A 25,437-nucleotide genomic window follows, 5' to 3' on the forward strand; every position below is an offset into this window, starting at 1 on the left:
GTGCTGGGGACAGCCCTGCTGGGTGTTGGGGACAGCCCTGCTGGGTATTGGGGACAGCTCTGCTGGGTGTTGGGGGACAGCCCTGCTGGGTGTTGGGGACAGCCCTGCTGGGGACAGCCCTGCTGGGTGTTGGGGACAGCCCTGCTGGGTGCTGGGGACAGCCCTGCTGGGGACAGCCCTGCTGGGTGTTGGGGACAGCCCTGCTGGGGACAGCCCTGCTGGGTGTTGGGGACAGCCCTGCTGGGTGCTGGGGACAGCCCTGCTGGGGACAGCCCTGCTGGGTGTTGGGGACAGCCTTGCTGGGGACAGCCCTGCTGGGTGCTGGGGACAGCCCTGCTGGGTGTTGGGGACAGCCCTGCTGGGGACAGCCCTGCTGGGTGTTGGGGACAGCCCTGCTGAGTGCTGGGGACAGCCCTGCTGGGGACAGCCCTGCTGGGGACAGCCCTGCTGGGTGCTGGGGACAGCCCTGCTGAGTGCTGGGGACAGCCCTGCTGGGGACAGCCCTGCTGGGTGTTGGGGACAGCCCTGCTGGGTGCTGGGGACAGCCCTGCTGGGGACAGCCTTGCTGGGGACAGCCCTGCTGGGGACAGCCCTGCTGGGTGCTGGGGACAGCCCTGCTGGGGACAGCCCTGCTGGGGACAGCCCTGCTGGGTGCTGGGGACAGCTCTGCTGGGGACAGCCTTGCTGGGTGTTGGGGACAGCCTTGCTGGGGACAGCCCTGCTGGGTGTTGGGGACAGCCCTGCCGCAGTGGGGCAGCTTAACCTGCCTGCTTGGCAAACGAATGCAATTCCTGAGCATTATCCACACGGTTCTCCTCGTCTCTGACACAGAAACGCCAAATTCCCGCTGTGGGTGGAACCCCCAGGCAGAGGGGCAGCTCCGTGTCCCTGTGTGCTCAGGGCTCTGCCAGCAGGAGGACCAGGGCGACAATGCCACTGGCGGGTCCATCCCCAGCATCTCCGAATTCCAGGCTGTGCCTCGGAAGTGCCTGGAACGCGCCAGGTTTTATAGCAGGAAAATTCCTCCTGCTGTAAGGGACAAGGTGGGGTTTGTATTATTGGTGTTACTGTTGCAGGCAGCACATCCCTGCCTAAGGAATCCTGCCCTGTTCCCAGCCTTTTCCAGCTCTCCCATAGTGCCAGTCTGGGGGTCTTGTCCCAGAAATACCACCCGGTGTGTCCTGCTGGGCTGACTCAGCAACATCAAATCAGGCTTAATATTTTTACATAGTTCTTGGTGTTTGGTTTGTGAGTTTTAGAGCCAAATCCTGCATTTCTGACTTCTCCTGGAACTCTGGGCACACAGCCCCTGTCTGTGACTGGGAATTCATCACTTGCCTCCCTGAACATGCAAATTTTACTGGAACTCTCTCTGCTGAGTATATAATTTTAAGAAAATCACATCCCTGTGTATCCTCTGCCATTTTCCCTTTAAGCTTTGAGGATTTTTATGTTTTAATTATATTTTTGTTTTACAAAAATATTATAAATCTTGGGAAGGGGCACACCAGGGCTTTTTGAAAATGCTGCTTTTATTGAAATGAAATATTTTAAAACAGTTTGATGTATTTTTTTTATATTTATTGGAAAGCACTTCCATTCTTGGAAGACCCTTTAGAGTTTTTTGTGATAGAAGGACTAATTTAATTGAATTTCTGGTGAAGTGGTGCAGCCCCCCAATGCCCCTGTGGAATTCCCAGAGGCCACGCAGAGCCAGTGCATTAAGCAAGGCTTAGGGGGATTATGGAATTAAATTGGGAGCCCCTTCCACCCTTCCCCCAGTCAAAGCCATTCAGAAAGAACTACAAAAAAGGGTGTGAAAACAGCACAGTGGGCTTGGCTGGAACCTCTGGGAGCCAAGAACCTCGTGGTGGAGGCTGTTGCCGTGCTCTGGCTGCTCTTGGATGGGGCAGAGCGCCGTGTTCCCGACGGATTCCACCAGAGAGCTGGACGGGTAATCCCAGGAACACCCTGGAAGGCTCCGGGAATGGCTCTGCTTCCTGCATTCCCTCTGGAGGCAGAAATGCACAGCACAGGACGTTGCCTCCATGCCTCTGGATTGCTCTGCCTGGCTTTGGCATTCCTTATTCCCAGCCCCATCCTTCTCCCGGCACCACAAGCATCCTGCTCCTTCCAGGGAGAGTCTGTGCATGGAAAGCTTTGCTCTAATCCGGGCTGGATTTAGCCAGATGCAGAATCCCGGGAAGGCTTACCCGGAGCTCGGGGCTCTGCGGGCACAGAGCCAGGATTTGATAAGCTGGGAATGGTTGATTTAAAATTAAAAACAATAAAACCCTTTCAAACTGCTTTTATTGAGCTTCTTTTGGCCTTGCAGGGCTCTCGGTCACTTACAGGGTCTGGCACCCATGAAAGAGGTTTTAGGCTAATGAGGCACACTCTGCCTGCTTTAATTAAATGAATTATAGCCCCCCAAAAGCGTTTCCTGTTTAAAAAATTTAGCATCATAATCATACAATTAATGTAAATATTTAATATATAAATTTATAAAATTAAATATTCATTTCCACTGTACTTACAGAGCCCATTTCACCCAAATGACCCCAGGAATATTTCCTTACGAAGGAATCCCTTTTCTTTGCATCTTTATTAACATCATTACAAACCTTCATTTTTAAAACCTTTATTTTAGAGCAGTTCTCTTGGTAATAGAAGGAACTCCTGAGACACCAAACAGGATCTACAGAGGTTTGGGGGCAAACACACCCAGTTAATTCCTGCCCCTGTCGGAGCCTGGGGTGGGATCGATGGCACCACAGCCAGCTTAGTGTCGGTAATTAGTGCTAATTAATAAAGCTACCAGCTTATCTTTGACCTTCTCCCAGCTCATTGCAAGGGATGGGGAGTAAGGATAAGGAATGAGCAGAGGAGCATCCTTTTGGCTGGAGCTTTTCTGTGTCCCCCCAGCTCCCTCTCTGACCCCCGGGTTCCCGTGTCCCCTCCCTGCAGTGACACCTCCTCCTGCAGCCGGAATTCCAAGGGAGCTGGAATTCCAAGGGATCCTGCAGCACCGTGGGGAGCTGCGGGCTGGGAGGGCCTTGGGATGTGACTGCTTGTGACAAGTGTTGCCTGGGAGAAAACCAGGCTGGCAGCGGCTGGAAACCTGAATGATGTCACTATGGCAACAAAATAACCCACCTTTGAATAAATGTGCATTGGGAGCACCTCACGTGCTCAGGGAGCAGGGGGAGGAAGCTCCGAGTTTCTACATCTATGTATATGGGTTTAATATATTTTTAATATCTTCTACCTTCCTGAATTCCTTCCCTATCACCAGTTGCTGATGCAGATAGAAAAAATATTTTAATTTCTTTCAGCAGTGAAATGAAACTGAACATGACCAAAGCTGCAGTAGAAGGTAAACCGTGTTTGCTGTGGGGCAGGAAAACCCTGGAAAATCCTGGTAACCAGAGTTCTCCTGATGGATGTGGGATCCAGAGCATCCATCAGGGCAATGAGCAGGGACTAATTATTGCTAATATCTTTCATGGACATAGCCCATCTCCTTCCAACAATCCCAAACACCATTTCCATGTTTGCTCCTTCCAGCCAGGTTTGTTTTCCCATCATTTCTGCATTAAATAAGAGCAACAGGTGGAAATGTAGAGGTTTCTCTGGCAATGCCAAACTCTCCTGGACTCTTTCCATCCCAGGCACATCCCAGCCAAGCTGGGACCATGGTGGATCAGCCACAGCACTGCTGGGGAGATGTTCCCAAGTCTCCTCACAATCCTGGATGCTTTTTAGACTGGAGTGAGTGGCTTTGACCATCTCTGTGCCAGGGGACGGGGCTGGGAAATGCTGTGGTGTGGAGCTGGAGCAGCGCTGGTGGCTCCTCAGGGATCAAACCTGGCAGAAAGAGGAGTTGTCCTGCCAGGTTCTTCTCCAAAGAGCATTTATGGGATGGAACACAAGGCCATGGAAAGCCCAGCACCCTGATCCAGCCCCACAGTGACCCTCCACTAATGCAGGGTAAAAACAGAGCCCCAAATCGTTGGGGGTTTCCTGGGAAGTGGAGATCTGGCACCGTTTGGGTTGGACACCAGTCACTGCCAGAGGTGGGTGTTCCTGGCTCAGGGATCCCCAGGGATGTGCTCAGGAGGAGGGAGGGCAGGCAGGGCTGGACCCTCTGGAGCTGAGCAGAGGCAGCTGGAGTTGTGCACCCCAGGGGTGGGCTGGGCACGGGCACAGCATCTGCCTGGGAAGGGCAAAAGGAGTGCCAAAGGCTCCGGAGAACCACGGGAGTGTCCCATGTTTTGGCAAAGTTCAGCCTGTTCAGAAAAGCCATGGAAAGCCCAGCACATCCCAGCAGGAATTGCCTGTACATGGGGCTGTGTGAGCAACTCTGCACTTGGAGTGTTTGCAGTGCAAAAATTGATATTATATTATATTATATTGTTATAATATTATTATATTATATATTATTATATTATTGTATTATTGTATTATTATATTATATTATATTTATTATATTTATTATATTATATATAAGATCATATATAATATTATATATTATTTTATAGAATATAATAATGATGTTATACATAATATATAATTATACGATTGTATATATTATAATTACATATGGATTCTATGCTAATTTCCCTCCCTATATCCCCCTTTCTGAGGGCTTTCAACCCAGTTTGATAGCAACAAAAATAATGTCCTTCCTACGGCTTTTTCCTAGAACGCCAGGGAAAGTGGATTAAAAGGAACGAGGTTGTGGAGCACACAAAAACTGCTCCGCCACAACTCGCAGAACTTCGGCGGAGGGAAGGGGAGGTTTGGCAGTGCCTGGGAGAGCTCAGGTGGGTGATGGAGTAGCCGGATGCCAACTAATGGCGGCAGTTGGGAATGTCACGTTTGAACGTCACCGTCGGCACAGCACCCGGACACTGCCCCTCTGCTTCCCGTCCCTGCAATCCCACATTTCCTGCGAGTGCGGAACAAGGAGCAGCCGCGGCTCCTGATCCCGAGCGGGGAGGGAATTCTCAGCGTCCATGTGGGACAACGGCTCCAACAGCGGCACCAGCCACCTCCTGCTCCAGCCACTCCTGCCCCAGCCACTCCTGCTGCCCCAGCCACCTCCTGCTTCAGCCACCTCCTGCTGCCCCAGCCACTCCTGCCCCAGCCACCTCCTGCTCCAGCCACCTCCAGCCACCTCCTGCCCCAGCCACTCCTGCCCCAGCCACTCCTGCTGCCCCAGCCACCTCCTGCTCCTGCCACCTCCTGCTGCCCCAGCCACTCCTGCTTCAGCCACCTCCTGCCCCAGCCACCTCCTGCCCCAGCCACCTCCTGCTCCAGCCACCTACTGCTCCAGCCACTCCTGCTGCCCCAGCCACTCCTGCTTCAGCCACCTCCTGCCCCAGCCACCTCCTGCCCCAGCCACTCCTGCTGCCCCAGCCACCTCCTGCTCCAGCCACCTCCAGCCACCTCCTGCTCCAGCCACCTCCTGCTCCTGCCACTTCCTGCCACCTCCTCCTGCTGCCCCAGACACCTCCTGCCACCTCCTCCTGCTCCAGCCACCTCCTGCTCCAGCCACCTCCTGCTGCCCCAGCCACCTTCAGCCACCTCCTGCTGCCCCAGCTCTGGCCTGCCCAGGGGAAGGAATCACTGCCTTACCTCGGGGTTAATTAGTCCCTGCTCCAGAGCTAATGAGGAGCGCGGTCCGGCGGGGTCAGCCGAGCCCTCCCTCCCGCTCCCTCTCGTGCCATCTGCCATTGCCATGGCACTGGCGCTGCTTTCACGCCTGGCTGGGCACTCTGGATGCACAGGGGGGACTATTTGTACCCCCCCTTGGTCTTTGGAAAGGAAAGAATAAGAATAAACCAAGGAGTGGCTGGAGCTACCACGCACTGCCCTTTCCCTTCCCGCTCCTGCAGCCTTTTAGCATTCAGTTCTCCAGCAATTTGGGAGGAAAATTGCCCTGGAAGAAAGAACCCAAAATGTGCCTGATTTCTGAACCCCCCTAGCGCCACCCAGGCAGCTGCAGAGAATTTCCCTTCCAAGCAGATGATGTAATGGGCTTTGTCAGCCAATGCTGGAATGAATAAAACCCCAGGCCCGAAATCCACCCAGGCTTTTGATGAAACTCCCAAGGTTCCTGGAGCAAGTGGTCTCCCAAACGGGCTGGGGTGGTGGTTTTGTCATGCAGATCTGAGAGTTGAGGGCTCCAAGCAGGGAATAACCAAACGTGCTGGGTTTGTCCCTGACAAGGGAAAGGGGACCTGGCACGGGACATCTGGGGGCACCTTTTGGGGTTGCCCAGCCCGGGGGCTGGAATATCAAGCCAGGCCTCAGCATTTCCCATAGAGTCACTCCTGGTCTGAAAATGGGCCCTGCACCCAACACTTTATAGATACAGATATATTTATATTCAATATTATATATAATGTGATATTGTCCTCAGAGCAGCTGTGGCTGCCCCATCCCTGGGAGTGTCCCAGGCCAGGCTGGATGGGGCTTGGAGCACCCTGGGCTGGTGGGAGGTGTCCCTGGCTGTGGCAGGGGGTGGCACTGGATGGGCTTTGAGGTCCCTTCCAAGCCAAACCATTCTGGGATTCTATGATGTGTATAAACAGAAATACACAAACTATACACAAAACATTGGCAATATCCCCACTCCTCCTGGAGAGGGGGTGGGTTCCAGCCCCAGGGAATGGGGCAGCACCCAGCAGGGCACAAAGGGACGCTGGGGACAGGGCTCGGAACAATCCCCCTGGGCCAGGCACACCCTTCCCAGTCACACACTGTGAGCTGAAGCTTCTCCAGGATCAAAGCCCGGGGTGATGGCACAGAGTCACATTTTACAGTTATTTCAGGTTCTGACAGGAGCTCTCTGTGGATAAAAGTCTCCTGCCATCCCTGCCCCTGCCATCCCTACTCCTGCCATCCCTGCCCCGGGTGCTGATGCCTCCTCCAGGCAGCTGGATAACCCCAAATTCCCGGGAGCTCCCTGGGAGCTGCTGTGTGAGCAGAGCACAGCCCTCCCCAGCCATGACCACCACCTGGAGGCTGCAGCACCAAGTGAAGCCAGGAAGATTTAGAAGATTTACAGCCAAGATGGGCCAAGAAGGGGCTTGGAAAGAGTTGGCTGAGCTCAAATGGAGCAACGGTGGGAGCTGGGAGTGTGTCCCCCCTCCCCAGCTTGGGGCTGGCCCTCACCTGACCTTCAGCCCACCCACTGGAGCCCCCAGCAAACCTGGCCCCAGGAGCGGCTTTTAGGGAGGGAGCTTTGCCAAGAGCAGAAGGATGTGGTGCCCTTTTCCTCCTGGGCACCTTGTCCTGCTCCAGGGGGTAAGGAGGAGCCCATTCCTCATCTCCAATGGAGAATATTGCTGGGAACACTGGCCCAGGGGATGTGGACAGCCCAGGGGGGTGGCACAGAGCACATCCACGTGCAGTGGGTGAGTCTTCCTCGGGCTCTGTCAGAGTGTGGCTGAAGGGCTCAGCCCAAGGGTGGGTACAAGCCTGTCACCTCATCCCCAGGTCCAGCTGGAGGTGACAGGGAAGGGCACAGCCTGAGGACAACTCCAGGTCCTCTCCCTCTGCCCTGGGGTCGAGTCTTTGTGTTCAAACCCCCACCGGGTCATCTTCCCAGAACTTGCCCAATCTCTTACCAACCTTTATGATTTTGGGCTCCATTGGGGCAGCGAGTTCTGTGCCTTAATTACACGTTGTGTGAAATATGTTGGGTTTGCATCTGCTGCTCAGTCATTTCACTTGGGGCCTCTTTGTTTGCTTTGTGTCCCCACACAAGAGCCACCGACCCCTATTCACTGTCCCGGTGCTGCTGCTCAGGGAATACAAGGAGTACAATTCCTGCCTCCTTTTCCCCCCCGTCTGTCAATTCTTTGCAAGACAAAAAGGGTAATTTATTTAATTGTTGCTGATATAATGTGCTAAAACTCTCCTTTCCCCTTCAACAGTTAATTACACTTGTTAATTATTTTAATTTATTGCCAGGGTGATGCCGGAGGTGTGGAGGAGCTCACTGGGCTACACAGGTTGGAATAAACACAGAGCAGGGAAGTCAGAGTTTGGTCCAACATCTCTGGTGGTAACAGGTCTGTAACCACGTGAATGAAACAGAGCAGGGAATGCTTGGCCTGGATTTGGAACTTTCTGTTTGCAGCATGGAAGGACTTAGAGGAGGGGAGGGCAGATCCTGCAGGATTTCCCTTGGATGGGGCAGTGGGAGATCAGGGAGGCAATTCCAGCCCGTCCCTCCTCGCAGAGATGGCACAAAAGGAACCAACCAAACCTTTGGCCAAGCAGTTGTGGCTGGCACCTCCGGGGCGGGGGGTTTGTGTGAGGGAAGAAAGCAAAGCAAGTGAAATTCCAGCCTGCTGGAATTCCAGCCTGTCCCCAGGCCCAGGAACAGCCCCCTGGAGCTGCAGCCCGTCCCGAGGAGCGGCGGCCCCGCATCCCTCCAACAAAAACGCTGTTTGTGGTCCCCGGAGTGGCCTCTGCCCGTCCCTCGGAGCCAGGGAAACCCGAGAGCAGCCCCGTCCAAACCTTCTGCACAGCTCCTTTTATCTTCCTGGGGAACACAAACCGCCGAGGGGCCGGGGCTCTGGGGCTGCAGCACATCTGGTTTGAGCTCCAAGAAAGGCACTTCCACCCCCTTCCCGGATTGTTCCTGTTAAACAAATAAAACCCCGGCGCGTTTGCGAGGTTTTGGCTCCGGGGTAACTTTGGAGCAGCTTTGACTGTGAGTTCCAGGCTTGTGCTTCCCTTCATCCCCACCGGGAGCAGCTCCCCTCGCTCCTGGAGGGAGGCACTTCCAAGGAGGGTCCCGGGACCCCCGTGCCGGGAATGCCGAGCCTGGGAGGGAGGACTGGTCTCGACCACTCTGTGTTTAGGTTTCATTCCAGCATTTTTCCCTGGGTTGTTCATACTTCTTCCCCTCCCCCCTTTTTCAGAACGTCTGGAATTGTTTAAGATGTGTCCAACTGTATTAAGATTCTTTTGAGAGCTTTATGGTGTCAATTGGATTCCCAGTCTTAGGAAAGAAGTTTTCTAATTTGATGTTTTTCCCCTTTCTATCACATAAGCACCCACTTCTTTCAGTGCTTTCAGGTGTTACCTCAGCTTGAAGTTCACCCAAATCCTTGGACATCACTTCCAGATTCCCACATGACATGTTCCCAGTGATTCTCTGGCTGGTGCTGCAGGAGGAAGGCAGGGGGCCATTTCTGGGCGTCCTCTCCCACTGGCCCCTCTGTCCTCTTCCAGCAGAGCTGGATAAATCAGGGCAGACCACAGGACCACAGAATCACAGAATCACAGGATGGTTTGGGTTGGGAGGGACCTTACAGACCATCTCCTTCCACGGTCAGGGACACTTCCACTATCCAGGTTGCTCCAAGCCCCGTCCAACCTGGCCTGGGACACTTCCCAGGGATGGGGCAGCCACAGCTTCTCTGGGAACAGCTGAAAGGTGTGGGAAGAGGGGGTGGGTGCAGCATCCCAACCCACTCCCCATCCCCTGCTCGACTCAGCCACGCCCGATCCCGATCCCGATCCCGATCCCGATCCCGATCCCGATCCCGATCCCGATCCCGATCCCGATCCCGCTCCTCCCAACGCCGGGCACGGCGCCCACGAGTCCCCGGTGACTGTCCCACCTCCCCGTCCCTGGGAGCAGCTCCCGGGCCAGGCTGTGCCCAGAGCCCACGCTGGCTGCTCCCTCCCCACGGGGCCGGGGGTGCTCCGGGCTCTCCGGAGCTCGGCCAGGGCTTCAGGTTTCAGAGAGGGGGCTGTGGCAGCTGCGGGGAAGGAATCGCTCCGCTGGGACAGGCTGAGGGAGGAGCCAGCCTTGCCATTCCAGGGATTCAATTTGCTTTCTCCTTCATGAGATTAACGCCGGTGTAACTCCATTAACTGCCAGGGAGATGCTCAGCATCTGAAAATCAGACCTGTCGGATTTTCATAGAATCACAGAATGGTTTGGGTTGGGAGGGACCTTAAAACCCATCCAGTACCACCCCCTGCCATGACGGCAGGGACACCTTCCACCATTCCAGGTTCCTCCAAGCCCCATCCCCTGGACACTCCCAGGGATGGGGCAGCTACAGCTTCTCTGGGCAACCTGTGCAGTCCGTCCCCACCCTCCCAGCCAGGAATTCCTTCCCAATATCCATCTATCCCTGCCCTCTGGCAGTGGGAAGCCATTCCCTGTGTCCTGTCCCTCCATCCCTTGTCCCCAGTCCCTCTCCAGCTCTCCTGGAGCACCTTCAGGCCCTGTCAGGGGCTCTCAGGTGTCCCTGGAGCCTTCTCTGCTCCAAGTGACCCCCCCAGCTCTCCCAGCCTGGCTCCAGCCCAGAGGGGCTTTCTGGTCTTTGTGAGCAAAGCTGGATGTGGGATGAGCCTACAAACCCCCTCCTTGGAGCTGCTTTGGGGAGTTGGGACTTTTCCTTTCCCCTCCCAACCCAAACCATTCTGTAATTCCATGTTTGTGTGATCTGCCCCTATTTGTCCACATGGAAAAGGACACTGAGGGAAGGGGACACTGAAATATGGTTGTTGATAACTGTCATCTCACTGTATTAACCTTTATTCTATAGAACCTGGAGTCTTTTAGGTTGGAAAAGCCCTCCAAGCTCATCCAGTCCAACCATCCCCAGCACTGCCAAACCCTCCCCTGACCATGTCCCAAGTGCCACATCCACAGGGCTGTTAAACCCCTCCAGGGATGGGAATCCACCACTGCCCTGGGCAGCTGTGCCAGGGCTGGACAGCCCTTTGCATGAGGAAATTTTCCCTGATATCCAACCAAACATCTCCCAGAGCAACCTGAGGCCATTTCCTCACATGCTGTCCCTGTTTGGACAGGACAAGGTGGCCCCAGACACAGATTCCCACCCAAACCTCCTGTCTCCACATCAGGTCCAGGCCTGGCACTGCTCACTCCAACACCCAACTCTGCTCAGCAACTGCCCCACAACTGAGGAGCTGCACGGGCACCTCACCAGGGCAGGCTGGTGCCAACACCCCCTAAACCTCTTCCCACTGTGCCACCTCACAACCATCACAGTCTCTGGACTCATCAATCTCTTCACCACGTTGCATCAAGGTCTCTAATTGCTCTAATTAATGAGAATCACATCACAGCAATGCCATGAATCCTTCACCACCAGCACAGGTAACACACACTGCCTGCACTTCCAGCACCAAGGACCTGGGGGAAGGTGGTTCCTCCACAAATTCCAAATAAACCTGGAAATAGATTGACTCAATTTCTCCCTTTGAAACCTTTTGGCCAAACTAAGCCCAGCTTGGAGCTGGGCTTTGATGTGGTGTCCAGACACAGCACCAGCTGAGGAGGAGCTCTTGGCAGGAGCCACACAATCCACTCAGTTGTGCAATTCTCTCAATACCCCCCAGCTACAAAAGTTATGAATGTGAGCGAGGAAGTTTGTCTGAAAAGTTCTTGAGCAATTTTCTGTACTTATTGGAACAGGAATTTGATTGTAACAATAGTCATAGAATTAAGGACGAGTCCCACCCTGGCACCAGAGGAGGAAGAACTAACCAAAACCAAACACTCAGCTGGATGTTCTGGGGAACAACCTCAGGACTCCAGCATGTGAGACACAACTCGCCCTCAGTGACCTCAGTTAGGGTGTGATGGGCTGATTGTACAGTGGCACATGGAAATATTGGCTCCACTCAGTGTCTGCTGCTTGAAGAACAATGTTTGACACACTCAGGGACCCGAGGCTGAAGCAAAAGAGATGGGGATGGTTCCACAGCACCAGGAGGTGGAGAAGGAACTCCCCTTCCTGCAGGACTGGATTTCTATTTGAAGCCCTTTTAGAGAAACAACAGAGTGGGGAAAATGTATAAAACATTTAATTCCAATATTTTCTCCCTGGAGTTAAAGCCTGTTGGGATTTCTCATCAACTGCAGGCTAAACTCATGGAATCATGGAATGGTTTGGGTTGGAAGGGACTTAAAGCCCATCCAGTGCCACCCCCTGCCATGGGCAGGGACACCTTCCCCTATCCCAGGCTGCTCCAACCTGGCCTTGGACATGTCCAGGATGGGGCAGCCACAGCTCTCCCAGCCTGTCTTTGTAGGGGACAAATTTCAGTGAAGCATTTTCAGAAGAGTCAGGATGCCATTTGAACTTTGTTGGGTTGTCTGCACAGTGGGATGTTCAGAACCTCCCTGGTTTTACCCACATCTCCCCAGTCTTCTACCAGGCAAAGGGAATCCAGTTCTTTTTCTCCAGTTTTCACTGGAGGAGAGACCAGAGCACATCCCAAAATGTCTGCTGGATTAAGGGAATACAGTGCCAAGGAAAAGGCCCCTGAGGACTCCCCCACCTTTACTGCTGAGGAAAGTGGAGCCCAGGGAACCCTGGGCAGTTCTACAGAACCAAAGGTGCAGCAGCAGGAATCCAAACTCCGTGTTTCAGGCCTGGAAAATGAAATCCAATCAAACATCCTCTCACAGCCCGTGCCCTGGGGGACACTGATCCTGGATCCCACATTTAATCCCACACACTCTGCCCTGAGATGCTGAGCTGGGGCTTGGATATGAGATAAACTATTCCAGCCCTTGGAATTTCCATTGTTGGGCTGCAGAGCAATTTCAAGGGAGAGATAAAACTTCTGCATTGCAGACATTTTTCTTCTTATAAATACATGGTGGAGTTGGTCACCAATGGGAAGAGATTTGCTATAAAAGGAGGGTTTAATGGCAGACTGGAAGTGTCCTTGATGAAGTTGCACAGAAAAGCTGTAGCAACAAAACCAAGACCAAACCCCCTGTCCACTGGTCTGGTCCTGCTGGTAATTCCCAGAATAAGAAGTTGGGATTAGTGGGGAGTCACAGAACTGAAGCAGAGAGGGGCTCGAGCCCCAGAGCTCTCCACTCTGTCCCACTGTAGCTCTCCTGGAATTTGGGAGCTTTCCAGCAGCACAAGCAACAAACCACAATCAGCTTTTGAGGAGTCTTTTTTATTAAGATAAATCCAGCAAAATTCCTAACAGTGGGTACATACAACCAACCTGCCCTTTTTGAAAAGAAATGTTTGTATTTCATTTAAAAACAGGATTACACTTTTATTTATTTATTTTTCTCTTTTTTTTTTTTTTTTTTTTCAAAACTGACAAAATAAAATTACATTTGGGAAACAACAGATTTCCAGCTCTTAGGTTTTTTTTTTTTTTCATGAAAATAGCTCACCTTCTTTATAAAAGCAACCCACAGAACCACTGGAATGTTTCACACGGTTATTTGTTTTGAGACCTCCCCACTTTAAGAAACCATACAACACATACAAGGGAAAAATTAAAGTCTGAAGTCTGTAAGCATGACTTACACAAAAAGGGACACACTGACAGAAGTCAAAAGCTACCACCACTTACTCTTTCCATGTACCATACAAACTATTACAATCACAAAATTTAAAAACAATGACTTTTTTTTTTGTTGTTTTGTTTTGTTTGTTAGGGATTTAATTCCCAAGTAACCGAGATGAAGATGTTCCATAATTAAATTCATGCTAAAAAAACCTGCATTTATAAAATAGTTGATAAAAATATTCCTCTCTGTTAACAATACAGCATGGAGGTACGGAGACCAAATGATGGAGATTTGGGGCAGGGTGAACATTACTCGGACTTGGCTTCCTTATCATCAGATGCTTCAGCAGCTGGTGCCTGTAAAAGTGTTTGGGAAGAATAGAAATATTATTGGAAATGCTAATTGGATTCCAGTCTAACGAGCATCAGAGAGAGAGCAGTTTGTTAGCACAGACATGGGCACTGTGTGTGGTGACAGGAACGCACAGAAATGATGGACACAGCAACACGTGGGCTCTGGGCAGGCTCTGGGCCATCATTCTCACCTGCTCTCTATAAAAATGTGCTTTTACCTTTTAAGCCAACAAATCAAAACTGAAAATTCCTCAGAAAGACCCTCTGAAGTCCATCAGCCACGTATTGTTTTAGCAAAGCAGCTCCTGATCTCGTTTTACAATTGAAAGAATAAGTGACCCCCTTGCCTGATGGTGCCACTGGCCCCACGAGGGGAGGGCAGTGCCAGGCAGAGCAGGAGGGTGGGCCCACAGGGAGCCCTGGGAAAACCTGGTTCCCACTGTCAGCAGGGAATCTGCTGGGCAAACCCCACCAGGATGGATGGAGCCTGCAGCTGGTGCCAGGCAAGGGCAGCCCCGAGGCAGGAGCTGCCTCAGGAAGGAGCTGGGACAGGAGGCTGCAGGTGGGAGCCAAGCCCGACTGACTCTGCACATCTCTTGAACTGTTCTGGGGGGAGGGATTGTTTTAAAGAATTGTGTAGAATTGAAAACCACATTTCTGGCCCAGCACCAACCTGTGCTGAGCAGCAGAGGGAACTCAGCAGCCCAGAGAGGGTGTGCAGAGCCAGCTCAGGGCTCTCCCTGAGCCCCACCGTGCCCACTGCTGGAGCCAGGACAGCACAGCCCACCTGGGGGAGGGCCCCAGCACAGCTGGAAGGAGATGCTGCTCCTGCAGGCTCTCCCTGTGCAGCCCCCCAGCTGGTCTGTCCTCCAGAGTGGCAGTGAGCCCCCACCCTGCACTCCCAGCACATCTGGCTGGATCCCCATGCTCTGTGCAGCCACAGTACCTCGTTAGTTTTGGTATCTCCGTTTTCAGAGTGGTTTTCTTCTTTAGCATCCTCTTGTTTAGTTTCCTCTTTGCCTTTGGCTCCTTTCTTCCCTTTTGTTGCTGCCTTTTTGTCCTCCTTTTTATCATTTGCTGCTTTTTCTTTCTGTTAAGAAAACAGACCATGGTATATTAAATCCTTATTTTCACCTTTTACATCAGCACATTCTCAGCTCCCAAACCCTCTTCACAACCTCCTTCCACCCCCCAAACTTCCTGCTGACAAAGGTGAGACCAAGGTTTGGAAGGAGAACTGTTTTCCTTCTATTCCACCCTGAATGTGCCAATATAAACCAGCCATGGCTGGGGTTAAAAGAATTCCTATTTTAAACAGGCATTCAATTAAATTAGCTGAAAAATGTAGAACTGGCCTGTATTTGTGCTCTGCTGCTGAGAGGCAGCCACAGAACAAACCCAACATACACAAGTAATGGAAACACCAGAAAACTCCACATGTGCTGTTAATGCCTATTTAGAAAACTACTCCAAGGACTTCCCCCCTTCCCTGCCAGCAATTTGCCTTATGATAATAAACCATTTGTGTTACAGAAAAACTGGGGGCTCAACAACATCACTTTGATAATCACTTTGATAACTTTGCATTCATTATTTAAGTGCAGTTTCTTACATGTGGATCAGGTTAAATCCAAACAACCCCAAACCTGATGCTTCTGTAGGAATAATTTTCCATAGGCAAGGTCAGATCCCGACCCAAATCCACAACTCTCATTAGTTTCACTCCCAAGGATCTGCCTCCTGCTGCCAATAAGAACAGAACTAGCTCAGCTCCTCACTTATTAACCTACTTCCAACACAGGAACCACAAAACCTGCAGAATCTACTCCTAGGTAAGTGAAGACAAACAGAAAATTATTGAAAACATAATACAGACACTCAAAAGATTGGCCTCAGTGACTACAAGTTACTCAAAGGTTACAGGAAGTTTATTTTCTTATTCCAACCCCTCACTCAGTGCACAAAATTAATTCACCTTAAAAATGAGCTGCTGGCCAAAGGCAAACTCATGAAACAAGGGGTGGAGTCACCTGATCCTTCAATGACACTGATTAAAAATTTATCAAAATTAGCAGCAAATCCTACAATAATGCAGAAAACTCAAGGCAGGGGGTTAATAGCACTGAAATGGGTGAAGATCCCTTTCCTCTCCAAGTTCCCACATTCCAGTCCAAGGGATTTCAGCCCACCTGGGAAACTCTACTACAACATGGTGGCAGGAATTCCCTGTATTGGGAATGCCCAAGTGTTCTCATGCTGGAGGAGAATCCAGGGAAACCCAGTTCCATGGCTGGAGAGAAAGGGTCTCACAGGACACAGCAGGGTCTGAGCAACAGCACTGTATTAATTTTCCTCAATAATTCTGCTACAGAGATGGCAACAACAACTCAGTACCAAGGCCACGTGTTTTAGAAGGGACAAAACTCTCCCAGCTCTGCTTCTCAACAGGGCAAAGTTTAACAGGTGGAATCTCCTCTGACACACACAAACTCTTCCAAGAACCTGAGAGCTGAAAAGTAAAGTCCTTGGGAGAGACAGGAATTAAAAATGCCTCCACAATCCTTATTCCATCTCATTTTTCACAGGAATTGGTGCCATCTGAGGAGCTCTAGAGCCCAAACTGCAGCTCAGCTGTCCTGGCTTCCAACAGCCCTGCAGGAGCAGAGGCCAAATGGTTCCCAAGTGGTGCCCAGGGCACCCCTGCCAAGGGATCCCACACCAACAGCTGAGCAGGGAGGGCCCAGCTGAGCTATGGCAACCCCCTGCAGCCCCAACCTCCATCCCTGTTCCTCCAACTTTTAATGCAGTTTGTGTTTAAACTCCAAAGTATTTCCCTAAAAATTAAAAAGCAAACTTGGAAAAAGCAGCAAACACCAACAACCTGGAGAACAAGGAGCTGCCCTGCCCTGCCCATGAGCAGGGGCTGTGCCAGCCCAGCCCAGCTCTGTGCTGGCTCTGCTCTTCCCAGCCACTGGAGGGGAATGCAATCCAGAGTGTCCAGGGCTCCATCCCCCAGGAATGCAGAGCCCCTGGCTTCAGGATGGCTCTGGAAAGCCAGCTGCTCCAGCAGGGTGGAATGTGGACACCTTGCTCTGCACACACGGGGGTTACAGAGCTGGAGGGCCCCACAATGCCAGGGGGGACTCTCCCTCCTGTCCCTTCCTCCTGGCATCTCTGCTGCCCCACACAGGGGGCTCTCCCTCCTGTCCCTCCTGGCATCTCTGCTGCCCCACGCAGGGGGCTCTCCCTCCTGTCCCTCCTGGCATCTCTGCTGCCCCACACAGGGGGCTCTCCCTCCTGTCCCTTCCTCCTGGCATCTCTGCTGCCCCACGCAGGGGGCTCTCCCTCCTGTCCCTCCTGGCATCTCTGCTGCCCCACACAGGGGGCTCTCCCTCCTGGCATCTCTGCTGCCCCACACAGGGGGCTCTCCCTCCTGGCATCTCTGCTGCCCCACACAGGGGGCTCTCCCTCCTGGCATCTCTGCTGCCCCACGCAGGGGGCTCTCCCTCCTGTCCCTTCCTCCTGGCATCTCTGCTGCCCCACACAGGGGGCTCTCCCTCCTGTCCCTTCCTCCTGGCATCTCTGCTGCCCCACACAGGGGGCTCTCCCTCCTGGCATCTCTGCTGCCCCACACAGGGGGCTCTCCCTCCTGGCATCTCTGCTGCCCCACACAGGGGGCTCTCCCTCCTGGCATCTCTGCTGCCCCACGCAGGGGGCTCTCCCTCCTGTCCCTTCCTCCTGGCATCTCTGCTGCCCCACACAGGGGGCTCTCCCTCCTGTCCCTTCCTCCTGGCATCTCTGCTGCCCCACACAGGGGGCTCTCCCTCCTGGCATCTCTGCTGCCCCACACAGGGGGTTCTCCCTCCTGGCATCTCTGCTGCCCCACACAGGGGGCTCTCCCTCCTGGCATCTCTGCTGCCCCACACAGGGGGCTCTCCCTCCTGGCATCTCTGCTGCCCCACACAGGGGGCTCTCCCTCCTGTCCCTTCCTCCTGGCATCTCTGCTGCCCCACGCAGGGGGCTCTCCCTCCTGTCCCTCCTGGCATCTCTGCTGCCCCACGCAGGGGGCTCTCCCTCCTGTCCCTTCCTCCTGGCATCTCTGCTGCTCCAGAGCAGGTCTGGAGACATTCCCTCACCTGGAAATCTGCTGTGCCACAGGCAATGCCAGGCCTTCCAAATGGAAAAGGAAAGAGCTCCTGGTTCCCACTCAGCCTCCCCTTCTGCAACCAAAGCATCTCTCCCTTCTGTGCTTTGCTCCCTTCAGCAGCCAAACCCACATGGAAAATGTGTGATGGGAACAGGTTAAAAACAAGCACTGAAGTGACTGAGGTTTTTTTGAGTTGTAAAATCCTAAATATTAACAGAAAAATAAAAAAAAATAAAAAATCACTGCAAACTGATTGCTGTGACAGGAAGGGGATGCAAAGAAATCTCTCATGGACTGCAGAACTGTCCCCCTTGAAACTTCAAACTGCTGCTCCAAAGCAAAAAGGAGCTTGAAACAGTTTCTTTTTTAACTATACTGTCAGACTTGCCAGTGTTTTTGAGATGTCCAAAAATATCCAGCTTAAGGAAAGGGGCTTGTAGAAGTTTCAGTGATTAAAAAGTGATAAACTGGTAAGTAACAGCAGAGAGTGCCTTGGAATGGAAGCACAATAAGGAACTGTAATTAAAAGCATGATTTTCAATGCCTTCTCTAATTGAGTCTCTGATCTCTATTCCAAGCATCATTTTCCCAACAATGCACTATAGGGAACTTCAGAGTGGCCTTCAAAGCAGCAGCAAAGCCCCACCACGAGGGACTTAAACTCTGTTCATTTACCACATTCCCTCACCAGGAACTGCACAAAATTCTGCCTTTTAATTCACATCATTCCACCTTAAACCTTTGAAGATAACGATGAAAACCCAAAATGGTCAGTTGTGAGGTTTTTCACCCCTGTAAACAGCTTGAGAAGGGAAACACAACTTCAGGAGGCCCCCAGACTTACCTTAGGTGCTGCCTTTTTGGGCTTTGGCTCCGGTTTGGGAGGAGCAGGTTTCTGCACAGAACACACACAGGGAACAAAGTCAGAAGGAAATATTTATGTTTGTGTGAGCAGTATGTTGGTAACTTTAGAAAACTATTTACCCAACAGTCAGCCCTGCAAAAATCAATGAGCAAATGACCAGGGTAAGGAGAGAGCAGGGAGTTCACAGAGCCACGAGCACTTGTAGGGACAAACCCTGCAAGGGGGACAAACCCTGTGGGGGACAAATCCTGAAGGGGACAAACCCTGCAGGGGACAAACCCTGCAAGGGGACAAACCCTGAATGGGGACAAATCCTGTGGGGGACAAACCCTGAATGGGGACAAACCCTGCAAGGGGGACAAATCCTGCAGGGGGACAAACCCTGCAAGGGGGACAAACCCTGCAAGGGGACAAACCCTGCAAGGGGGACAAACCCTGCAAGGGGGACAAACCCTGCAAGGGGACAAACCCTGCAAGGGGGACAAACCCTGCGAGGGGGACAAACCCTGCGAGGGGGACAAACCCTGCAAGGGGGACAAACCCTGCAAGGGGGACAAATCCTGAGGGGGACAAACCCTGCAAGGGGGACAAATCCTGAGGGGGACAAACCCTGCAAGGGGGACAAACCCTGCAAGGGGGACAAACCCTGCAAGGGGGACAAACCCTGCAAGGGGGACAAATCCTGTAGGGGGGACAAACCCTGCAAGGGGACAAACCCTGCAAGGGGACAAATCCTGTAGGGGGGACAAACCCTGCAAGGGGGGACAAACCCTGCAAGGGGGACAAACCCTGCAAGGGGGACAAACCCTGCAAGGGGACAAACCCTGCAAGGGGGACAAACCCTGCAAGGGGGGACAAACCCTGCAAGGGGGACAAATCCTGCAAGGGGGACAAATCCTGTAGGGGGACAAACCCTGCAAGGGGGACAAACCCTGCAAGGGGACAAACCCTGCAAGGGGGACAAACCCTGTAGGGGGTCAAACCCTGTAGGGGGACAAACCCTGCAGGGGACAAACCCTGCGAGGGGGACAAACCCTGCGAGGGGGACAAATCCACCCTCAAATCAATACTCCTTGATCCTGGATACTCCTGTGTCCAGACTCAATGTTCACTGACACAATGTGCAGCCTGCAATGTGTGAATACATGGAAACATGGAATGGGGAATTTAAATACTGAATATTCTCACTGTGCCTTTCTGGAAAACCCCCAGTGGTTTCTCTTTAACCCCCAGTGGTACCAGAGGAGGGAATGAGGATACTCACAGCAGATAGTCTGGCTGACCTTCTCTTTGGCTGCAGAAAGAAAGATGTGTCAGTACAACTCAGCCTGCTCAGAACTGCCCCCAGAATAACCCAGAGCCCCACAGGAATCCCAGGATTTATGGAATTATGGGCATTATGGTGAGGCACTTGAGGACTCCCCATCCCTGAAGTGTCCCAGGCCAGGCTGGACAGGGCTCAGAGCACCCTGGGCTGGTGGGAGGAGTCCCACATAGCAGGGGATGGACTGAGATGATCTTTAAGGTCCCTTCCCACCCAAACCATCCTGGCATTCCCTGATCCCTGTGGGTCCAGCTCAGGATATTCTGTGACTCCCTGAAGTGCAGCTTTGCTCCATTCTCTGCTGCTGCCACTTCATCCTGGTAAGGACTGAAGGGTCTTTACTTCCAGGAGCTGAAAAGGGGAAAGGGATGTGCTCTCACTGGAAAGGGACATAGTCCCATTGGAAAGGGATGTATTACTATTGGAGAGGGACAGATTCCCACTGGAAAGGGACGTGTTCCCATTATAGAGATAAGTTACTACTGGAAAAGGATGTGTTCCTATTGGAAAGAGACATAGTCCCATTGGAAAGGGACGTGTTACTATAAAAGGGATGTGTTCCCACTGGAAAGGGACGTGCTCCCATTATAGAGATATGTTCCTATTGGAAAGGGATGTGCTCCCATTGGAAAGAGACATAGTCCCATTGGAAAGGGATGTGTTACTATAAAAGGGATGTGTTCTCACTGGAAAGGGGCATATTCCCATTACAGAGATATGTTCCCATTGGAAAGGGATGTGCTCCCATTGGAAAGGGACATAGTCCCATTGGAAAGGGATGTGTTACTATAAAAGGGATGTGTTCCCACTGGAAAGGGACGTGCTCCCATTATAGAGATATGTTCCTATTGGAAAGGGATGTGTTCCCACTGGAAAGGAACATAGTCCCATTGGAAAGGGATGTGTTACTATTGGAAAGGGACATATTCCCACTGGAAAGGGACGTGTTCCCATTATAGAGATATGTTCCTACTGGAAAGGGACGTGTTCCTATTGGAAAGGGACATAGTCCCACTGGAAAGGGATGTGCTCCCACTGGAATGAGACAAGTTCCTATTGGAAAGGGACGTGTTCCCACTGGAAAGGGACATAGTCCCATTGGAAAGGGATGTGTTACTATTGGAAAGGGATGTGCTCCCACTGGAATCAGACATGTTCCTATTGGAAAGGGACATGTTCCTGTTGGAAAGGGGCATATTCCCATTATAGAGATATGTTCCTATTGGAAAGGGATGTGTTCCCATTGGAAAGAGACATAGTCCCATTGGAAAGGGATGTGCTACTATTGGAAAGGGACATGTTCCCAATGGAAAGGGTCATATTTGTATCAGAAAGGGATGTGTTCCCACTGGAAAGGGATATGTTCCTATTGGAAAGGGATGTGTTCCCACTGGAAAGGGATATGTTCCTATTGGAAAGGGACGTGTTCCCACTGGAAAGGGACGTGTTCCCACTGGAAAGGGACGTGTTCCCACTGGAAAGGGACGTGTTCCCACTGGAAAGGGACGTGTTCCCACTGGAAAGGGACGTGTTCCCACTGGAAAGGGATGTACTCCTGTTGGAAGGAGACGTGTTCCTGTTGGAAAGGGATGTGTTCCCATTGGGAAGGGACGTGTTCCCACTGGAAAGGGACACATTTGTATCAGAAAGGGATATGTTCCTATTGGAAAGGGATGTGTTCCCATTGGAGCTTATGGTCCCTGACTTCAGCCACATTCCCACTGGAACTGCTGCTCCCTGACCCCGTGGAGCTACAGGACACCTCAGGCAGGTCACCCGTCACCTCAGGACACCCCAAACCCACTGCCAGGTCCCCCTGAAGGCCTCAACACCCCTCACAACCTGCACAAGCCTCCTACCTCCTCCTTTGCCTCGCCTTCAGCTGGAGCCTGCAAGAAAAGCAGCACAAACATCAGAAAGCACCCCCACCCCTACTTAAACCCACCAAAACCCCTGGGGGAGCTCGTTTAGACACTACAAAACCCCTCCAGCAATGGCGGGGCCTCCTTCCCCGTCGCCTCACGGACTACAACTCCCACAGTGCCCCGCGGCCGCCGCCGCCGTGACGTCACCACGCCGCGTTCGAAAAGTTCCCGCCAATTTCGCCCCCCTCACACAACAAGGTCGTGGCGGGCCCCGCAAGGACAATGAGGGACAATAAGGGACAACCGGTAACGTCGCCATCGCGCCAGCACGAGGGGTTTCGGATCGGTCACGGCGCCCCACGGCCCCGTACGGGGCCGTGGGGCGCCGTGACCGACCCGAAAACCCCTCGGGTGGGCGCCTCGGTGAGTGAGGGGCAATGGCGTCCCACCCCCCCCACCGCGCCCTGAGGGGGAAGGAGGTGTCTCCTCATCCTCCCTCTTCCCCAAAGTTCCTCGTTCCGGCCATAAATCCCTTTTTTTTTTTTTTAAATTATTTTTTTTTTCATTTCCCCGCTCTGCCGAAAGGCCAGTTTTTTAAATTCTGCGCCGCCTAATGGCCCCAAATTACCATTGCACAACCATCTGGTATGACAAGAAGTGGGAGGCAAAAAAAAAAAAAAAAAAAAAAAAAAAAAAAAAGGGAGAACAAAGGCAAACGCAGGAGAAAGAGGAGACGTTTAGAGGGGGGATCGCGGCGGGGATGGCGCGATGGGGATGGGGATGGTGTTTGTGAGGGGGTGGCGGGGTGGGTTTGGGTTTGGCGTTCCCCACAGGGGCAGCACCAGCGCTATGGCTGTTTGTAATCCAGCATGGAGACACTGCTGAGCCTCCAGCCTTCTCCTCCTCCTCCTCCTCCTCCTTCTTCCCAAACAAAACAGCCCAAAAGTGAACTCGCCGCGCTGCCCTGCCCGCCCCGAGCCCTTCTCTCCGCGCTCCGCTTTTAGGACATCCACCATCCCAAAAAAAAAAAAAAAAATTAAAAATGCCGAGCAAAAAAACCACACACACACACACACACACCAACCCCAAAAACTCCACACGCGCGCGCGCGCTAATTTTTTTTTTTTTTTAGCTAAATTTCCGCTTTAATCTCTTCCCCTTTTCGCTCCCCATCTGCCTTCCCTCGGTTTTTAAGTGGTTTTTTTTGTAGTACTTACCTTTCTTTTGGGCATAGTTGCACCTTAATAGTTGATTGCAAAACCTAATAGAGATAAGATATCGAAAATAAATGGAAGCGGCGAAAAACTGTTCCGACCGTCCTGCAAAAAAAAAAAAAAATTGACAGGAAAAAAAAAAAACTAAACACGCCAAAACCACCCCAAAAAAATAAAAAGCAAAGATGTTTAAGGGACCAAGAGTTAATTGCGGCAGAAACTGAACAAAAAAAAAAAATCCCCCCCTCTTTATTGCAAACAGTAAAATACACCAACACGCAACCAAACTGCATGAATGGGGAGCGCGAGATGGGCCCGGCCGCTGATTGACGGCCCCGCCGGCCAATGGGAGCGCGCGGAGCGTCGCGGGGGCGGAGCGGGGGGCGGGGCCTGCGCCGCGCGGGCGCCGCGCGCTTTTCCGCGTGTGCGCGGCCCGGAGCGCGCCCCCCCCCCCCCCATCGCGCGCGCCCCCCGCGCGCCGCCCCCCGCGCCGCGCCCGCCCCGCCAACTTCCCCCGAACGTCCCGTCCCACAAGGGCCGCACCGACACAACATGGCCGACCCGCACCCGGCCCCGGCCCCGCCGGCCCCGCCGCCGTACCTGCCGGGAAGGGCCGTTGGCCGCCCGTGCCGCGGCCGGTGGAGCGCGGGCGCTGCGGCCTTTGTGCGCCCCGGGCCCCGCGCGGCTCTGTAACCGCCCCCCGGGCCGCTCGGGAGCTGCGCGGGCCCTCGGGGCCCTCTGGGGCGGTTGCCGGTGTGAAGCGCGGGAGGTTGTGATGCCAGTTGTCCCTGGAGCAGGGCCTGCGAGCCCGAGCTTGTGCGGGAGGTGCAGTGTCGGACTTGGGCACGGATTAAGGGAAATGAGCTTTGTCTCCATCATAACTGCAGTGCCTGTCAGGATTCCACCATCTATTTTCTGCATTTCTGTAGGGAAAGCACAAGGTGTGTCAATACCACCTTCAGGACCAAAGCATTTTTGCCAGTGAGAGTTGAAGCAGGAGCTGCTGCTCTGAGGTGTGACTGTTCCTGCCCAAAGCCAGTCCAACCCTTGTAAAATCTACAATAAAGTGGATCCTGGAATCTTCTAGGCAGCCTCTTCCAGCACCCAACTGGCCTTAAACCCCCAAAGTTTTCCCAAGCATTTCAACTGCACCCTGGCCATGAGTTTCTTTGTCCACTGCCCAGCAGATACAAAGATGATTAATAAGCACCAAATTCCACTGACATCTTAGGTACTGTGCCATTTCACATAATACTACTATTTTTTCCCCAAAACTTTATTTTTCTAGACTAAACAAATCAGAGACCTCATGATCTCCTAGGCCACAGACTCCTCTGAACTTCACATTCTTGCTCAGGACTGTATCCAGTAATCAGGTTAATTAGGTAACAGCTCTCAGCGTGGTATTTGCAGACTCAGCAACAGCATCACCACGTTGGTTCAGACTCTTCCTGATCCCCTGTAATCCCTGGATCCCTTTCAGGGCTGCTCCCTGAGCAGCTGTTCCCCCACTCTTGACAAATTCATGGTGACTTTTTGATTTGTCACTTCTTGCATCACCTCCCTCTCCAAGGGCCCACATGGCAATAGTTTATTATCTCCCTGCACTTTGCAGTTAAGCTCAGCAATTTTCCATCCACAGATCCACCTTTCTCCCCCTTCCTCCAGTCAATGTTGATCCATCACATGCCATGATTATTTTGTTAAAACACACCAATTATTTAGAGATGTCTCTGACTGACCTCCTGAGTCCTGGGGAGGGCTTTTTCCAGTCCCTGCCAGCCCCACTGTAACCACAAAACCAAATGCAATCCCTCCTTCAAGTTCTTCTGTGTTAATCAGGGTTTTAAATAGTCTTTCCAATAGTTTTCTCCACCTTCTGAACTATAAAAGGCCTGAAACACATTGCAAGAGCTCTTGGTCTCCAAGTTCTCATCACCAGATGGTTTGTGCTCCAGCTCAAGAGGTTTCTCCTCTCTCCCCACAGTCCCTGTTTTATCCTTTCTATATTCTGGAAGGAGTTTTTGTGGAAGAGAAACAGGAATTTGTTGGAGGGTCTATGAACATCTGAGCAATTCCACAACCAACCATTTGGATCAAAACGTGCAAGTGAAGCACAGACTGAAAATTTAGGACTAATTTTTGCATTATATTTGCTCTGCCTTCTCTTTGATCTTTATACTTTCTCAAACACTTTGACTTTTTCTTAAAATGTTATCATTAAACCACAAACTGGCCTAAATAATCACTGGTGAGAAGATTATTTCCCTCTGCAGAGACAGGATAAGCTGCTGTGAGATCCATTGTGCTGCAAGTGTAAATGGCTGTAACTG

At 52.3% G+C, this 25,437-nt stretch overlaps 1 protein-coding gene across 5 annotated transcripts; it reads right to left on the reverse strand.

Annotated features, from left to right (window-relative positions):
- Positions 1–12,966: 12,966 nt before the first annotated feature.
- Positions 12,967–23,871, reverse strand: HMGN5 (high mobility group nucleosome binding domain 5). Of its 5 annotated transcripts, none has more exons than XM_071569581.1 (7): positions 23,705–23,871; positions 23,108–23,151; positions 21,885–21,914; positions 19,966–19,995; positions 18,681–18,731; positions 14,636–14,779; positions 12,967–13,692 (listed from the first exon to the last, which is right to left on the reverse strand). In XM_071569581.1, the coding sequence occupies exons 2-7, from the start codon at positions 23,120–23,122 to the stop codon at positions 13,645–13,647; spliced, it is 318 nt and encodes a 105-aa protein (XP_071425682.1). In that variant the 5' UTR covers positions 23,123–23,151; positions 23,705–23,871; the 3' UTR covers positions 12,967–13,644. The 5 variants fall into 5 exon arrangements, with proteins under 5 accessions (XP_071425682.1, XP_071425680.1, XP_071425679.1 ...); XM_071569579.1 differs by having other exon boundaries at positions 23,108–23,209; positions 23,705–23,870; XM_071569578.1 differs by lacking the exon at positions 23,705–23,871 and adding an exon at positions 23,381–23,439 and having other exon boundaries at positions 23,108–23,209.
- Positions 23,872–25,437: the final 1,566 nt, after the last annotated feature.

This window comes from Pithys albifrons, chromosome 14, assembly GCF_047495875.1.
Source record: "Pithys albifrons albifrons isolate INPA30051 chromosome 14, PitAlb_v1, whole genome shotgun sequence".
In the NCBI taxonomy this organism is placed as follows: Eukaryota; Metazoa; Chordata; class Aves; order Passeriformes; family Thamnophilidae; genus Pithys; species Pithys albifrons.

Coding starts and splice junctions, on each gene's coding strand:
- HMGN5 (XM_071569581.1), bottom strand. Junction 19,996..21,884: donor AAGGCGAGGCAAAGGAGGAG/GTAGGAGGCTTG, acceptor TTCTTTCTGCAG/CCAAAGAGAAGGTCAGCCAG. Junction 13,693..14,635: donor GAGATACCAAAACTAACGAG/GTACTGTGGCTG, acceptor ACACTTTTACAG/GCACCAGCTGCTGAAGCATC.